The sequence below is a fragment of the Cetorhinus maximus genome, chromosome 22, assembly GCF_964194155.1.
Source record: "Cetorhinus maximus chromosome 22, sCetMax3.hap1.1, whole genome shotgun sequence".
In the NCBI taxonomy this organism is placed as follows: Eukaryota; Metazoa; Chordata; class Chondrichthyes; order Lamniformes; family Cetorhinidae; genus Cetorhinus; species Cetorhinus maximus.
Window position 1 is genome coordinate 4,827,962 of NC_135900.1, and position 18,788 is coordinate 4,846,749.

At 47.1% G+C, this 18,788-nt stretch overlaps 1 protein-coding gene across 1 annotated transcript in view; it reads left to right on the forward strand.

Moving 5' to 3' along the window:
- The window catches only part of nr1h4 (nuclear receptor subfamily 1, group H, member 4), a 97,383-nt gene that overhangs the window by 53,480 nt on the left and 25,115 nt on the right, over nt 1-18,788 (forward strand). Inside the window, exons 5-8 of the mRNA XM_078567669.1 lie at nt 3,565-3,698; nt 5,792-5,890; nt 8,110-8,209; nt 13,997-14,143. Coding sequence (XP_078423795.1) covers nt 3,565-3,698; nt 5,792-5,890; nt 8,110-8,209; nt 13,997-14,143 — 480 coding nt within the window. The remainder of the gene's footprint in view (nt 1-3,564; nt 3,699-5,791; nt 5,891-8,109; nt 8,210-13,996; nt 14,144-18,788) is intronic.

An 18,788-nucleotide genomic window follows, 5' to 3' on the forward strand; every position in this document is an offset into this window, starting at 1 on the left:
GTCCCTCTGACAGTGCAGCGCTCCCTCAGTACTGTCCCTCTGACTGGGCTGTGCTTCCTCAGTACTGTTCCACTGACAGTACAGCACTCCCTCAGTATTGTCCCTCTGACAGTGCAGCACTCCCTCAGTACTGTCCCTCTGACAGTGCAGCGCTCCCTAAGTACTGTCCCTCTGACAGTGCAGCACTTGCTCAGTACTGTTCCTCTGACAGTGCAGCGGTCCCTCAGTACTGACCCTCTGACAGTGCAGCACTCCCTCAGTACTGTCCTTCTGACAGTGCAGCGCTCCCTCAGTACTGTCCCTCTGACAGTGCAGCGCTCCCTCAGTACTGTCCCTCTGACAGTGCAGCACTTCCTCAGTACTGACCCTCTGACAGTGCTGTGTTCCCTCAGTACTGTTCCTCTGACAGTGCAACGCTCCCTCAGTACTGTCCCTCTGACAGTGCAGCGCTCCCTCAGTACTGTCCCTCTGACTGGGCTGTGCTTCCTCAGTACTGTCCCTCTGACAGTGCAGCGCTCCCTCAGTACTGTCCCTCTGACTGGGCTGTGCTTCCTCAGTACTGTTCCACTGACAGTACAGCACTCCCTCAGTATTGTCCCTCTGACAGTGCAGCACTCCCTCAGTACTGTCCCTCTGACAGCGCAGCACTCCCTCAGTACTGTCCCTCTGACAGCGCAGCAGTCCCTCAAGTACTGTCCCTCTGACAGCGCAACACTCCCTCAGTTCTACAAAAGCAAACTACTGCAGATACTGGAAATCTGAAATACAAACAGAAAATGCAGGAAAAATCCTTTTGTGATGGAGGGTCACCAATCTGAAAGATTAACTCTGTTTCTTTCTGCAGATGCTGCCTGACCTGTTGAGTATTTCCCTCATTTTCTGATTTTACTCGCTCCCTGACAGTGCAGCAGTCCCTCTGTGCTGCACTCAGTCTCAGCCTGGATTATGTGTTCAAGTCTCTGGAGTGGGATTTGAATACAGGATTTCCTGACCCAGAGTTGAGAGTGTTAACCACTGAGCCACAGGGTATTTTTTCTTTAGAGAGCCTTTTCTAACTATAGACCTGCTGTATCTATGTCGGAGAGCCTCTGTTCAGCTCTTTCCGGCTCCACATGAACTTTAAAAAATAACTGAATTTAAAATTTGTGCTGGACCATTTTCGTACCAGGGAAACCTTGGATTCCTGAATGTTTTGTTCAGTTGTTGAATTGTTCCGTGTCTGGTAACTGTTCTATGCTCACCGTGCTTGATTGGTTAAGACTGGGTGTGGACTCAGAGCAAAGCAAACAGACGTCACAGAAGCTGAGCTGTAAGCACGAGTGCAGGCATTTTGGCCGGAATTTTCCATGTCCCCCCACTGGTGGCGGGTTCCCCCGCGGCGGGCCTGTGAGCCATTGAAACCTCCGCTCACATTGGCGGGACCGGAAGACCCCACCGGTGTGAGGGGCTGGGAAATTCTGGCCATTGAGACTACAGAAATATTTAAAAACATCTGTAAAATACGCCTGTTGCACTCTTAGAAACGAGTGTCATCTTGACATTGCCCTGAGCTAGAGGAGCGTACAACACTGGAGCCTGGCTTAGACGGCCATTTTGGGCGTCTGAAAATCAACAAAGACTAGTGCCTTTGGCGTTTTCCTGGCAGCCTTGGGACCACACCCACAAAATTGTTCACTTTTGCCTATTTACTTGAGGAACAAATTCAACCCCAATGTCCCTTGACTCCTCTTACAGCTACAAAAGGGACTTTTAAATTCCTGAGTTGAGAGGGTTGTAAGAGAAGAGATGAGTCTGGTAACCTGTAGGGGGAGATGTTATCCTGGCTCTGTTTCCTTTCCTGGCTGATTGGCAGGTTTTACTGGGGCGTTAAGACCCCAATTTTCGGTCTTTCATCTCCCTCCCTCCCATTTAACACCGACATTTTCACCTGAAAATTGCCCCCAAATACTGTGACTAGGCGGGACCAGATTGAGTCAATCACTCTTCTGTCACCCTCTGCACCAGCATTAGTAAATATCACTTTTACCTCTTGCTGTTAGATGAATAAAATGCAACTCTTGAGTTGAAAGCTCTGACAGTGGCCATCTTGTCAGTTTGAAGTGACATTTCGTTAAAAGCTCGGCAGAGTTGAGACTTAATTTCCAGCAAGGTTTAAAGGTCAGGTACTAAGCAGGGGCTGGAAGCTTGATGCAGGCTAGGTTACATTAAACCCCGTGTCGGATCACAATGGCGCGATGAGTGAGGTGGGTGCTATTCCAGGCTCTTCATAATGGAAACATTGATCTCCAAGCTGGGCTGCTCAAGTTGCGCATGAATTGAACATCACTGTTATTTATAAGTATTGTAAGGACTCGAGTACTCCTGCAGCCTCCTGACCAGCTTCCCGCCCTCTACCTTCTATACCCCTCACCTCATCCGAAACTTTGCTACCCATCTGCTAACTCGCTCCTGTCACCCATCACCCACTGTGCTCACTGACCTCCGTTGGTTCCTGCTTAAGCACTGTCTCAGATTTAAAGTGCTAATCCTCATGTTCAAATCCCTTCATGGCCTCATCCCTCCCTATCTCTGTAACTGCGCCCAGCCCCACAACCTTCCAAGATCCTTCTGATTCTGACTTTTTGAGTTTCTCTAATTTTAATCAGCCATGGGCTGCCTGGGCCCTAACCTCTGGAATTCCCTCCCTGAACTTCTCTACCTCTCTCTCCTCCTCCTATAAAACCCCTCTTAAAACCTATTTTTGACCAAGCTTTTGGTCACTTGTCCTAATATCCCCTCCTTTGGCTCAGTTTCAATCTGAACACTCCTGTGAAGCACCTCGGGGCGTTTTATTACGTTAAAGGCACTGTATAAATGCAAGTTGTTGTTGTTAAGCTGCAGTCTCAACCAGTTAACAGGGTTAAACGAATGGATGTGTTTATTGTCAGAATTTTTATCAGAGAACAGCAGAGGGCAGTTTTCAGTTCCAGTACAAATTGGGCGAGTATTGTGCCCTCTCGCGTGAGTTGGTGAGGGAATCGAACTGTTCTCGTGGTCGGGCCTCAACAGTATGAGGTGAGGAAATGCTTTCCTTACTGACCGCTCTCTGGCCCTGAGGAGGAGGAGGAATACTTTTCGAACAACATAAACCAGTGTTTATATAGCACCTTACTAAAATGTCCAAAGCCGCTTCGCAAGAGAGTTAGCAGACAAAGTCTGACACGCTGAGCCACATCGAGAGATATCAGTAAGAGGTAGGTTTTAAGGAGCGTCTTAAAGGAGGAGAGAGAGGCGGACAGGTTTAGGAAGAGAACTCCAGAGTCTAGGGCCAGGCAGCTGAAGGCACGGCCGTCAATGGTGGAGCGGTTAAAATCGGGGATGTTCAAGGGGCCAGAATTAGATGAGCACAGAGGTCTTGGCGATGTGGGCTTGGAGGGGATGAGGTGACTGAGGTAGGGGTGAGCGAGGCTCTGGAGGGGTTTGAAATTGAAGCATTGCTGATGAGCTGGGGGTTACAGCGCAGAGAACATCGAATCCTTCCTGTAGACCGTGTAACGCCATTAGGATGCCGTTCTGTGCTTCCAGGTTTATTAACAGAAATTCAGTGCAAGTCAAAACGACTGAGGAAAAACCCAACGCTGCCTGCAGAGCAGCCCAGCAGGGAGACTGTTGACGGAGTGGACTCCAAACAGGTGACATCCACAACGAGATACAACAAAGTAATAATACTCAAGGTTTTCCCTTTGTAATGTGCCATTCAGGTTATATTTTTCCAAGCAAGCACTGAAAACAAAATGGGTCTGGTTTCAAAAAGGGCTGAGGTTGTGGGGTGTGTGAGAAAGAACGTAAATTGGAGCAGTTGACCATTTGGCCCCTCGAGCCTGCTCTGCCATTGAATATGATGATGGCTGACCTTCGACCTCAGCTCCACTTTCCTGCCCACTCTCCATATCTCTTCATTCCTGAGAGAACAAAAGATCTGTCCATCGGAGCTATGAGTGTACTCAAAGATCAAACATTCACAACCCTTTGGGGTAGAGAATTCCAACGATTCACAACTCTCCTGAGTCAAGAAATTTCTCCTCCTTTTGGGTATAAAATGGCCAACCCCTTATCCTGACACTGTGACCCCATGTTCTAGACCAGTGTGATGAACGGGAGCCCCAAAGTGGGCACCTCAGGCCCAGAGAACTCCGGGAATGTGGAAGCTCAGTCAATGAGAATGCCAACGTTGTAATTGGAGTTTCCAAACTTGCTCCATGTCTGACAATTGAGCTGGTCCGGTACCAAGCGAGTGGGCAGAAGTGGGAATCTGGCTGTGGGAGACTGTAACCCGGGGCATGATTGAACAACTGGGATACATAACCAACTCTTGGCGCCGATCAGGTATGCTGCCATTATAGTCGCAGTCTTTAACAGTTGTCTTGATTTTATTGACACCTGGGCCAGATTCCCTGTCCCCGGGAGCGATCTGGCAGGTGGGTGGTGGGCCGTGGGGGGGGTGCTAAGATCTGGCGGATGGTGGGGGTTGCTGTGCTTGTCACCTTCCTGCCTCAGAGGCAGGGGAGGTGGTGGGTGGCCCACCTCCCTTGTGCCCTTGACTATTTTACAAGACGTGATGGGTATGACACATGGCGAGGCTGTGGGCTCCTGATTGGGCAATGGATTAACTCTTGAAGAACCCCACCTGGTCTTCCCATCGCTGCCCCCAAGCCCCCGTCATCGGGACCGAGTGAGCTTGAACCTGCATCAATGCTTTTGATTCAAGGCCTGACTGCGGTTCCAGCAGTGGCCATTTCTCCCAGTGGCGCTGTTGGGTCTGAAGAGCTGTCGGTCCTCCATTGGCCAGCAGCTCTTGGAGCTCATGAGAGGACCCAGAAGCCACAACTACAGACAACTAATTGCCTGAACCACGTAAAATTCAGCCATGGCTACCAAGGCTGGCAGAGGCAGTCTCGCCCTTGACTTTCTGGCCGGTGAATAGAGACACAGTTAAACCCTGGCCCTGGGGTTGCTCTCATGGGGTTTCCCCACACGGATCCATTTTCTTCAGTTAATTTGGGAACAGGAGGAGGCCATTCTGCCCCCTTAGCTTGTTCTGCCATACAAGGAGATCATGGCCTATCTAGAGCCTAACTCCATCCACCCATCTTGGCTCCATAATCCTGGAAGGCCCTGTCCAACAAAAATCTATTGATCTGATATTTCAAATGATTAACTGAGCTAGAACAGGCAGCTTTATGTGGGAGAGAGTTTGACATTCCTTTGTGTTATATTTTCAATAACTGCTATTATAAATGACTCATTATTTTATCATGCATAGCTCTTTTAATGCAGATGATTGAGGAACATAGGCATGGTTAGATATAACAAGCCCAATGTACATCTAGTTTACCTTCCGCCATACTGGTAGTCACATGATACAATGATAATGGAGCTGACCAATCACAGTGGTCAATCTCTATCAATGCATCTACAACAGACCCATTTCCTTGATTTTACAGCTGACCTGACTTAGGGGCTGTGCTTGATTTATCCCTTATTTTGTTAATTTAGTTAATTGTTTTAACTCTGAAAGAGTTACAACAGACCCAGACATGGTGGAGAGATTTGGGAAGCATAGATGCAAACTCATCTGTCCCTCCCAGATACACTCCACTCACCACACAGGCCTCAAATTACTGGTAAACTGAGCACTGATTTTACACTGCAGTAATGCTACAGGACGATTGTCCAGCCAAACCAAAGCCATTCTTTGTTTGACGTTTGAGTTGAGGTTTTGATCATGTATCCCTGTCTCTGTCACCTCCAGCACAAAATAGAATTCACACAGAAGCAACAAGATCTCCTGAGGCACATACTCGATGCCTTTTCCAAATATCGAATCCCTCAAGAGGTGACCAGGAAACTAGTAAGTATTGAAAGGACAAGCCTGCATCCGTTTAGTGCCTCCCACCTCCTCATTACATCCCAGAAGTTGATGAATTGGGTGTCTTTTTTGAAGCCTACTTGATTTTTGTTATATGGACAAAACTGATACAGAGTCCATTTTTATGCAGCCAAGTTCACACAAACAGTGGGGAGAATATTAGCTAGAACATCTAGAGAACTCCTTAAATTGGCCACACCAATTGACAAGGCTTTGATCTCTTACCTGAAAGATGGTCCCTCCAACCTCAATACTTCAGTCAAGTGACAAATTTGCATCTATATAGCACCTGATCACATTCGAGGAAGTTCCAAACACTTTACATCCAATGAGTGACTTTTGAAGTGTAATCCCCATTGTTATGTTGGCAATCTGAACACAGCAAGTTTCCACAAAATAGCACTGAAATGAGGTGTACTGGCTCCACCAAATAAGGACACATGCAGGCACCACCCACCTTTGGGGACTGGTCCTAATTGGGTCAATGATTAGAGGAGTGCTGAAATCTGGATGGGGGAGAGGAGAAAGTCAAAGGGAACAATCTTGGGCTCCACTCCTTCCTCTAGAGGTGGGTGAGTGGCCGAATTTCGACTGGCATGGGGCAGGTTGGTGCCAACAATGCACTCGTACCCACTTGTCCCCTAGCAAATAAGTTGCACCTCCCACTGACCCATGAACTCCATGAGGGTCAGGGTTCAGCGTTGGATTTCACTGGTGAGTGTCACCCCAGGCTGTTCTTGCACTCCCAGTTTCCAGGCTCCTCCCTAACAGCACTGTGGGTGTACCTACACCACATAGACTGCAGCGGTTGAAGAAGGCAGCTCACCACCACCTTTTCAAGGGCCATTAGGGATGGGCAGTAAAAATGCTAGCCCAGCCAGCGACACCCACATCCCGTGAAAGAATTTTTTAAAAATGTGTTTTCAGGGGTGCTACATTTCGAAATGTAAGATTCATTTGTGCTTCTTATCAATCCAACAGCAACATTGAACTGGAATGTTAAGAATTACCAACATGTTCTGTTCCTCTTAGAGTGATCTCAATTTAGAGCTGTTATCTATTGAAATAAAGTTGGGAGCATGGGATACAGAATGGGCCCTGTAATATTATAGTCCAATCCCCACTCTCAGTGTGGTTACAGAATGGGCTCTGCAGTCCTACACCCCCGCCTGGGTCACAGAATGAGTAACTCATCTGCTGACTCCCCAAATGTGCCTTTAAGGGATATCAGCATGGCATCACTGGGAGGGAAGTGTGTCATGTGATTCAGTCTTAGTTTCACTTTTGCTTTGAGCAGAGCACGCACACAGCTCTGATGTCTATGAGCTTTATACCCATGTTTAACTGTTCTCATGTGCCCACTCTTAATAAATAGACCCACAATGTGTTTATCCAATTCCTTATGAGTGATTGATGCCCTGTGTCATGTACAATAATAAGCCCAAGGATTATGTCATCGTGATAATCCGACACACCATCTACAAGGCACAAGTCAGGAGGGTGATGAAATACCCTCCACTTGCCTGGATGAGTGCAGCTCCAACAACACTCAAGAAGCTTGACACCATCTAGGACAAAGCACCCCGCTTGATTGGCACCCCATCCACTGCCTTAAACATTCAGTCTCTCCACCACCGACGCACAGCAGCAGCAGTGTGTTCCATCTACAAGATGCACTGCAGAAACTCACCAAGGCTCTTTCAACAGCACCTTCCAAACCAGCAGCCTCTACCACATAGAAGGACAGCAGATACATGGGAACACCGCCACCTGAAAGTTCCCCTCCAAGCCAATCACCATCCTGACTCCCTCCCTAACAGCACCATGGGTGTACCTACACCACATGGACTGCTAGCGGTTCAAGAAGGTAGCTCACCACCACCTTCTCAAGGGCAACTAGGGATGGCCAGTGATGCCCAGACCCATGACCGAATAGAAAAAAAAAGGTGCCTAGAGCGTTATAACCCCAGTGTGGATAACAGAAGAGGCTGGATAGTGTTAGATTCCTATTTACTGACCCAGGCTCCAACCTAGTAAAAGTGGAAGAAGGAGACGTACAAAAAAAATCTTCAGTAATTTCCAAAGTTTAATTTTTAACAAATCTGCGCGACAGTCCTGGGGTGTTCCCACCATCCCCAGGGAAACATGAATGATATTGGACGCTACAGTCAGCGTTGACTGTTCTTTATCTTTCTCTGCAGCTGCAGCAGCGAAGCAGCGCTGAGGAAAACTTCCTACTCCTCACTGAAACAGCCACGAGCCACGTTCAGGTGCTTGTTGAATTCACCAAAAAACTGCCCGGTAAGTGACTTGATTTTTCAGTTCTATTCATTCTTGAGAAGTGGGGTTTGCTGGTACGCTTGGCATCTGCTGTCCAAACCCTCAAAGCCCCCGAGAGGGTGGTAATGGGTTGCTTCCTATTTTTGATGCGACTGAGGCTGCTTCAGCGGGTAGTTAAGAGGCAACCACTTGGCTGTGTGGGGCCTGGAGCCACATATATATATACCCAGTGTTTCAACCACATGAGGAGGGGTAAAAAATGACTCCTCTAATTCATAAGAACATAAGAAATAGGAACAGGAGTACACCATTCGGCCCCTCGATAAAATCATGGCTGATCTTCTTGTGTTTTGATTTCCACATTCCCATCTAACCCCGATAACCTTTGATTCCCTTGCCTAACAAGAATCCATCAACCTCTGCCTTAAAAACATTCAATGACCCCGCCTCCATCGCCTTCTGAGGCAGAGAATTCCAAAGTTGCACAACCCTCTGAGAGAAAAAAATTCTCCTCATCTCTGACCTAAAAGGGCGACCCCTAATTTTAAAACAGTGCCCCCTAGTTCTGGACTCACCCACAAGAGGAAACATCCTTTCCACACCCACCATGTCAAGGCCGTTCAGGATCTTATACACTTCAATCAAATCACCCCTCACTCTTCTAAACTCCAGTGGAAACAAGCCCAGTCTGTCCAACCTTTCCTCATAAGACAACCCACTCATCCCAGGTATCAATCTAATAAACCTCCTTTGAACCACCTCCAATGCATTTACATCCTTCCTTAAATAAGGAGACCAAAACTGCACCCAGTATTCGAGGTGCGGTCTCACCAATGCCCTGTATAACTGAAGAACTGAACCACTCCAGGTCTGGCTGTAACAAGGTTTTGTTGTGATTTTAGCGAGGATGTGCTTTGCCAATACTACAGGAGTCCCACCATATACACTTTCAGATTATAGGGCAGGATTTTTGGGTCACCGGGCAGGCATGGTGGGCGGACTCGGGAGTGGCCTGGAAACGGGTTGCCACCCACGATTGGCTCCTGACCTGGCCAATTAATAGCGCGCGCCGAAAAGTCCAGTACTGCCGGGGTGGGGGTGGGAGGAGGGCGAGCACAGGCACGGGGGAGTACGCACTGAAAGCTCCCTGAAAGCACAGAGCTGCCTCAGGGAGCTGGAGAATTTAAAACCATGAAATAAAGGTTTGGAAATACAGGAAAATAATGTCCACACACCAGACTCACTCACATGAACATATAGATTATAAAAATCCTGTCAAACGCATTTTTAAAAAAAATTAATCTCGGAAACCTCATCCCGCCCACGGATGAGGTTTCCTCAAAAATCCAAAGGCTGCCTGGCCGATTCGCCCACCCGCCAACCGGAATGTTGGATGGGCAGCGAAAAATCGCACTTAATTAATACCTTAATGGCCTTAATAGGCCTCTTAATTGTCGGCGAATGTGCGATAATGTGGGGACATTCACCCAACGTCATCGCGCGCTATTTTACGCCTGATTGGGTTGGGCACGCGCCCATCCTCAGGACATAAAATGCTGCCCGTAAAGAATTAATCAGACAAGTTACCTGAGTTCAAATCAAAGAAGAAGATACGTTTACTGACGCTACTTCCCAAATTTAAAAAAAAACCTAGGTAAATTGCGACCACCATTCATACACAGTCTAGTACAGATGGTAGAATAAGGTGATAGGCTGAAAGATATTTTACTATTTGTGCAGAAAGTAAAGAAAGGAATATGCGTTGACTCCACATTGCAGCCGTTTTGTTCAGTTGTCTTCCTGGGTGTAGCTGTACAGAGCAGGTTTCCACATTTTCACCCAAGAGATCTTGGTTTGCAATAGATTCCTCTTCTCAGACTCAATATCCATGCTCAGTACTTCAGAGAGAGATAGAGAGATCTGGATCTTGCAGCCTTTCAGTATATCTTCTGGTCTCTGCTCTGACTTGGTAGAAACAGTTCTTTAAAAAAGCCTTGCTGGCTGTATACTCCAGAGGAATTTGCTTACCATGTTTACTGTACTCATTGTGTTGTAGAACAGGGAATAAAATTTTTGATGTCTCATCTCGGGAACATTTGAAGAGTAATAGTGTGAAAGTGTGGGGTCTTCCATGCTCGCTGTGGGGTGTTTGAGAGTCTGTTCCTTTTCACAACACTCGGGGATGGAATGCAAGTTGTATAGTTGGCTGGCAGTCTTTCTATTATCTTAATAGGATTACAGTGTATTAAAACTCAGCCAGAAAAAAAGGCATTAGAAATTTTTAAAAAAACACATCCTTGTAGCAACAGACAGGGTAAGGGCAGCAGTTTTCCTTCCCTAAAGTGACTTTGGTGAAACAGTTGTTTTCACAAAGAGAACGTCTGTGATTTAGGAGTAGTTTTAAAATCGAATGATTTAGGCAGATGAAATCCTGGGGAGTACAGCCCCCTTCCATAATGCATTTGACCCCCGCCCATAGGATAGCGGACAGATGAAAGGAGAGGTTTGAAATATTTTCATTGAACAGAGGGTGGTTGCAGTGGGAAATTCTCAGACATAATCTGACTGTGGAAGCCAAGCCCATAAGTTCTTAAATACAAAGCAAAATACTGCGGGTGCTGGAAATCTGAAATAAAAAGAGAAAATGCTGGAAATACTCAGCAGGTCTGGCAGCATCGGTGGAGAGGGAAACAGAGGTCGGGATTTTCCAGCCCCGTCATGGTGGGACCCACTGCGGGAGATTCGGAGGCTCAGCCGAAAGCCCATTGGCTTTCGGTGGGACCGGATGATCCTGACAGTGGGTGGGGCCAGAAAGTCCCGCCCAGAGTTAGCTTTTCAGGTCGAATATGATTTCCCTGAAGAAGAGTCATATTCGGCGTGAAACATTAACCCATAAATTTTTACTAGATAGTTGCTCGAGAAAGAAAAATATGAAAGGATGTGGATAGTGAGTAAGAATGTGGATTTAAAGTAATAGCCCCTTTGGGGAAAAATACCAGTGCAACCTGATTGGCTTGTTCCTAAGGCGGTACAGTCTATGATTCCATGCGCAAGTTCCCTTCCAAACCACACACCGTCCTGACTTGGAAATATATCACTGTTCCTCCATTGTCGCTGGGTCAAAGTCCTGGAACTCCCTTCCTAACAGCATCCTGGGTGTACCTATGCTCCGTGGACTGCAGCAGTTCCAGAAGGCAGCTCACCACCACCTCCTCAACGGCAACTGGGCATAGGCCAAGCCAGCGACGCCCACATACTGAGAACATCTAAATTGAAAAAGGATTATATCATTCCAAAATACAGAATTTGATTTGAGGTCAATCGGCATCTTCAAAGATCAAGCAGGATTAATATCATGTTGAGAAGGGGATTAGAAAGAACATTGCCTCATTTTACTCAAGTGAGGAGGGGAAAAACGTTAATGTCCTCTTTGGGTTGTTGGTGTGGGAAGGTGTCCATTGTACAATAAACAGACTTGGACTTTGGGTGGAGTGGGATTTAGGAGGGAATTACATTGTATTTACAGCCCAGCTGGTCTATTCTGGTGTTTATCTTCCACACAAGCCTCCTCCTCACCTCTCTTCATTTCACCCTATCAGCACATCATTCCATTTCTTTCTCTCTCATGTGTTTATCCAGCTTCCAACCTTAAATGCATCTCTGGTATTCAGCTCAACCACTCCATCTGGTAGCGAGTTCCACATTCTCACCGGTCTCTGGGTAAAGAAACTTCTCCTGAATTCCCCTATTGAATTTATGAGTGACTATCTTCTATTTATGGTGCCCAGTTTTGGAGAGTCCCAACTCTGAATGGGGTGATACTGATAGGAGGATGTAGGCCGGGGAAAATGGGTCTTTCTGCTGTATCAGTTTCTGTTCCAGTAACGTCACCACTAAACTACAACACCTCATTTTCCATAACTTGGGAGCCTCCTCTTGATGGAATTCACCATCTCCAATGTACCAGCTCAGCCTTTAGCTGACTGAGGAAAAGTGTATTTGAGGACCAGGATCTCAAACCCAAGGTTAAGTTTGTGGTTTACCAGGCAGCAGTGATCCCTGGCTCCGATATGCTTCAGAAACTTGGATAACCTACAGCAAACACCTCAAAGCACTGGAGAATTGCCACCAGTGGGACCTTCACAGGATCCTCCAAATCTGGTGGCAAAAAAGGCCATCCAAAGGCAGCACCCTCTCCCAGACCAACTTGCCCAGCATCGAGGCGCTAATCACTCAAAACTAGCTCCGCTGGGTGGGACATGTCATTCGTACGCCTGACACCAGACTCCCAAAGCAACTGCTCCTCTCTGAACTCAGTCATGACAGGAGGCTCCCAGGAGAACAGCGGAAATGCTTTAGGGATGTCCTCAAAGCATCCTTAAAGATGTCAAAAGTCCCCCCGACTCATGGGAATCCCTGGCTTGTGACCAGCCAAAACGGAGGAGGTTCATTTGGGAAGGCAGTGAACACATCGAGAGACTTCGTTGGGACTATGCATCTACGGGAGTGCACGAACAACCTAACAACCCATCTCCCCGATCCTTCAAGTACCACCTGCCCCACCTGTGGCCAAGTCTGCAAGTCACGCATTAGACTTATCGGCCATCTCAGAACCCAACAAACTGGAGTGGAAGCAAGTCATCCTTAATCCCAAGGGACTGCCTGAGAGATGAGAAACTAGCACACCTCTCTCGTCGACATGGGGTCCAAACTCAAAGACTCAAAGACTGCAGACTGGACCAGCCAGGCAAAGCCTTTACCTGTAAAAGTTCGGAGACTGAGGACTCTCATTTCTTCAGATATCCACTGTGCAGCAAAATCCACGGACAAAATTCCCACCACATATCCAGGGAGGGTACAAAGTTGGAAAATCACAAAATTTCATTTCCTTAGTGCCTTTAACATAGTAAAATGTCCCAAGGTGGTTCACAGGAGCATAATCAGGCAAAAATTGACACTGAGCCATATAAGGAGATATTGGGACTGTGACCAACAGCTAGGTCAAAGAGGTAGGTTTTAAGGAGTGCCTTAGAGGTGGAAAGAGGTGGAGAGGATTAGGGAGGAAATTCCAGAGTTTATAGGCCTGGGCACCTGGAGCGATGAAAATCGGGGGTGCCCAAGGGGCCAGAATTGGAGGAGCGCAGGTATCTTGGAGGGTTGAGGGTGGTGATCACAAGAGATAGGGAGGCATGAGGCCATGGAGAGACACAGGGTCCACATTCACTACGCGGTGATCAAATACAATGAAGGAAAACATTTGCAGAAGCCAAGGGATTTTCACCCAGGGATGGAGAAGGAAGCAGAAGGTGAGTTAAACTGGGGTCCCTTACACACATTCTAGAGACTGACTTCCTATTGGCTGGGGAATGTTGTGTCCCAGAGTGGAAAATAGGAACTGCCGGCAGTGAAAAGATCAAAGTCTACTGTCCTGGTAGTCACATGATACAATTTTAGTGGAGTTGTTAATTAATCAGAACAATCAACCTCAATCAATTAAAGAGCTAACTGGAACTTTGGGTGAGGAGCTTGGGAACCACAGATCCAAATAATCTGTACTCCCCGAACACGCTGCTCTCACCACATGTCATGTCTCAATTTTACTCATAAATTATATCCCAAAATATTGTTTCCTAGAAGAAATCTTATCGAATTTGCATTAGAATGAATCCATTACTAACTGCTTCCAATGTCTCCCTAGGCGAATGCCTGTTCCATAGATTGACCGGCCCCTCACTGAAGCTGGGAAATAAGGAGTAATGGAGTTGGCCAGAGATGGTGTGGGTGATACTGCCTCTGCTTTCTCCGTAGGGTTCCAGATGCTGGACCATGAAGACCAGATCGCCTTGCTGAAAGGTTCAGCTGTCGAAGCCATGTTCCTCCGCTCTGCCCAGATGTTCAGCAGGAGAATCCCTTGCCAGCAGAGTGAGTTGCTGGAAGATCGAATTCGTCATAGTGGTAAGTCCAAGGAACACACTTAAGAGTAGGCAGCTGTCTGTCTCGGGAGATGATGGACTGCACTCACGGCGAATGTCATTTCTGGTTTGAAAAGAACACACCTACAGGGGCAGATATTGATTCAGTCAGTGTTGTTCTGGAATAAATGTTGAATGTACTTGATTTGCAAGAAAGAACAAGAACTTGCATTTATATAGTGCCTTATCCTAAGGCACTATATAAATGCAAGTTCTTGGTTCTTTCTTGCATTTAGAAACATAGAAAATAGAAGCAGGAGTAGGCCATTTGGTCCCTTGAGCCTGCTCCACCATTCAATATGATCATGGCTGATCCTCTATCTCAACGCCGTACTCCCGTTCTCTCCCCATTCCAGGCCTTTAGAGACTAGAAATCTATCTATTTCCTTCTTAAATATATTCAGTGACTTGGCCTCCACAGCCTCTGTGGTAGAGAATTCCACAGGTTCACCACCCCCTGAGTGAAGAAGTTTCTCCTCATCTCAGTCCTAAATGGCCTACCCCGTATCCTGAGACTGTGACCCCTTGTTCTAGATCCCCCCAGCCAGAGGAAACATCATCCCTTCATCCAGTCTGTCCAGCCCTGTCAAAATTTTATACGTTTCAGTGAGATCCCCTCTCATTCTTCTAAACTCCAGTGAGTACAGGGCCTAGTCAACCCAAACTCTCCTCATACAACAATCCTGCCATCTCAGAAAAGGTGAACCTTTGCTGCATTCCCTCTTTGACAAGTATATCCTTTCTTAGTTAAGGGGAACAAAACCGCACACAATACTCCAGGTGTGGTCTCACCAAAGCCCTGTACAGCTGCAGTGAGACATCCTTGCTCCTGTAATCAAGTCCTCTCGCAATGAAGGCCAACATACCATTTGCCTTCTTAACTGCTTGCTGTACCTGCATGCTTGCTTTCAGTGATCAGTGTACAAGGACCCCCAGGTCCCTTTGTACATCAACATTTCCCAATCTATCACCATTTAAATAATACTCTGCCATTCTGTTTTCCTACCGAAGTGGATAACTTCACACGTATCCACGTTATACATATTTGCCATGTATTTGCCCACTCACTCAACTTGTCTAAATTGCCTTGAAGCCTCTTAACACCCTCTTCACCACTCACATTCCCACCAAGTTTTGTGTCATCATCAAATCTGGAAATATTACATTTGATTTCCTCACCCAAATCATTGATATATATTGTGAATAGCTGGGGCCCAAGCACTGATCCCTGTGGTACCCCACTAGTCACTGCCTGCCTCTCCGAAAAAGACCCATTTATTCCTACTCTCTGTTCCCTGTCTGCTGACCAATTCTCAATCCGTGCCAATATATTACCCCCAATCCCATGTGCTTTAATTTTACACACTAACCACTTATGTGGGACTTTATCAAAAGATTCCTGAAAATCCAAATACACCATATCCACTGGAGGCAATTGTAAGTGCCAATTGGGGTTCACTGAGGAGCATTTTCACCTCTGAGTCAAAGGGTCATGGGTTCAAGTTCTATTCAAGAGACTTGGTGAGAAACTTGTAAGTGTTGATGTTCAAAGAGACGTGGGTGTACACATATAAGGAACACAGTAAGTTAACATACAAGGTACAGCAAGTAAGTAAGAAGACAAATGGTGTGTTGACCTCTATTGCATGAGGATTGGAGTACAAGAATAAGGAAGTCTTGCCACAATTGTACAAGGTTTTGGTGAGGCCACATCTGGAATACTCTGCAGTTTTGGTCTCCACATTTAAAGTATATGCTTTCACTGGAGGCAGTACAGCAAAGGTTCACTAAATTGGTCCCTGGGATGAGGGGGTTGTCCTTGCCTCTCCTCCCTGGAGTTTAGAAGAATGAGAGGTGATAAAATCCTGAAGGGGTTTGACAGGATGGATGCAGAGAGATTGTTTCCGCTGGTCGGGGAATCTAAAACACAAGGGCAGGTCTCAGGATAAGGGGCTGACCATTCAGGACTGAGGTGAGGAGAAATTACTTCACTCAAAATGTTGTGAATCTTTGGAATTCTCTACCCCCGAGGGTTATGGATGCTCCATCATTGAATATATTTAAGGCTGGGATAGACAGATTTTTGGTCTCTCAGGGAATTAAGGGATATGGGGAGGGGGCAGGAAAGTGGGATTGAAGCCCAAGATCAGCCATGACCATATTGAATGGCGGAGCAGGCTCGACAGGCCATCTGGTCTACTCCTGCTTCTATTTCTTATGATCCTATAACTTCAGTAAAGATCCAGGCAGACACTCTGGATAGAAGTTTACAGTCCCCCACTGGTTTGGAGGTGGGGTGGAGGTGGGAGGATGGGGGGATTGTGGGGGAGGCAGGTGTGGGGGGATGGGGGGTTGTAAAATGCAGCACATGCCTTGCCCAGCACCTACCCACACGCCCTCACTTGTCTCCCATTTCATTGGGTGGTGGAGGTGTTGGATGGCCCTCCAGCCCTTGGGCTGATTGAGACCCTTAAGTGACCAATTAATAATCACTTAAATGCCTCATCCTGCTACCCCAGCCACCTCCCCTGCCCCCGCCCAACCAGCGGGTAGCCCGGCACAGGCTGGAGTCGGGCAATGGGTGGTAACCTTCTTCAGAAGCAGGCCGTACCCCTCTTTAGCCCTCTGCACCTGGGTCTCTCAAACCCGACCTGCCATCTCCTGACAATGCCCTTGCTGGGGCCTGCTCGCCAGGTCCTGGCGATACCCCTGACTTACTGTCAGCCCCGCCTCCTTTAGCCCCTCTTCTTTGGGGACTGACTGACTGCGTGTATTCCCAGCAATGCTCACCGCTCGAACCTGCCCACCCTGCCAACTCTTCAGGTGGGGAAACGCCGCCCCCTCCGAGTGCAGCACTGAGGGAGTGCTGCACTGTCGACTCTAGCACTGCCTCAACTGCATGAATGCAGAGGTCACACGGATTTTAGCCGTGTTAAAGATAGGGTAGATTGATGCAGAATCCATGTGCGTTAGGTGGAGAACTCAGCCTGCCCTGATGCTGTCAGTGACGGAGGGGCCCTGTGTGTTGTTTTTAGTCACTCATGGGATATGGACCTCGCTGATAAGGCCAGTATTTGCTGCCCATCCCTAATTGCCCCTTGAGCTGCCTTCTTGAACCGCTGCAGTCCAGGTGGTGTAGGTACACCCGTGGGTGCTTTATTTTGTAGTGGTTTGTTACACCTGAGTTCCTTGCTACACCATTTCAGAGGGCAGTTAAGAATTAATCACATTGCTGTGGGTCTGGAGTCGCACTGTAGGTCAGAGCAGTTAAGGATGGCAGATTTCCTTCCCTAAAGGACATTTGTGAACCAGATGGGTTTTTAAGACAATCCGGTCATTTAATGATTATTCTAGCTTGGGCTGGCATTTTATTCCAGATTTATTAACTAATTGAGTTTAAATTCTCCCAGCTGCTGTAGGGATTTGAACTCATACCTCTGGAGCATTAGTCTGGCACTGCAGATTATTAGTCCAATAACATTACCAGTATGTTAGTGTCCTTGCTCTAGGTCCCGGTGAGATTCCCTGGTGAGCGGCCCTTGCTGCTTTTGGAGAATGGAGGGAGAGCTGTCAAGCTACATCAAACACACACCCTTACTGAAGTGTGATGGTTTGTTATGTTGACTCATGCATCCCTTACAGGTCACCTGCATTATTCATCTACAATCAGTAAATGAGCAGGAACTCAACTATTGTAAACAAGCATCGCTCGAACTCTGAGACCGGAACCCAAACTTCATACTACATTTCTGCGCAACAGTTCACAACACACTTTATGTTCCTCTTCTCGTGTGTCTTAATTTGCCTATTTCCTTGCAAGGTTTTTGTAACAAGGGGCATATCGGCGCAATCCAGGCGTCACACACAAGGTGACAAATTGTGATACGGGGCAAATCAATCTTAAGTGTAGCTGTAAAACTGATCCAACTCCCTGACTTAAGCTGATTACATGTGGCTGAGCTGGCCTGGATGTGCTGGTCAGGTGAGCCTCTGAATCAAGCTGCTGATGCACTGATGAGCAATGCCACAGGAGATCTGCTGACAGGCTGGTTGGAATTATTTTGTAAGCGTCTGACTCTTACCAGAAACCATTTTCGAGGATTGAAAATGAATGTTTGATCTGAGGAGGAGGATCAGCGCAGCCGCTCGGAGCCATCTTACCGTTTCCATCAACACCCTGCCCCCTTTCACACAGTGAGAACGTTCAGTTAAATGTCATTTGGCTTGAAGATTAATCGGAATCACAAACCCCTGGCTCTTGTGGTGGTGTGAGCAAATTGTTTGTACTTCAGAGTTTACAGGAACGTAGGAAGCAAATTGGGTAATCGAGCTGATTTTATTTTTGCAGAAAATTACTTGCAGCAATTGTATTGCAGCCGAAGAGGTTTATTAAGCATTTTGAAGTTTTCTTGGATTTTGAAAGGAGTTAACAATTCCACTGGTGGGTGGTGGGGTGATGGGGTGGTGGGGGGTGGTAGGTGGTGGGTGGTGGAGAGTCTCGGACAAATGAATGTATTCTTAAAATCAGAGGCTGGTCATTCAGAGAGAAGTTAGGAAACACTTTGCACAAAGGCTGGTGAAGTGTGGAACTCTCTCCCACAAAAAAACAGCAACTGCTAGCTTAGTTT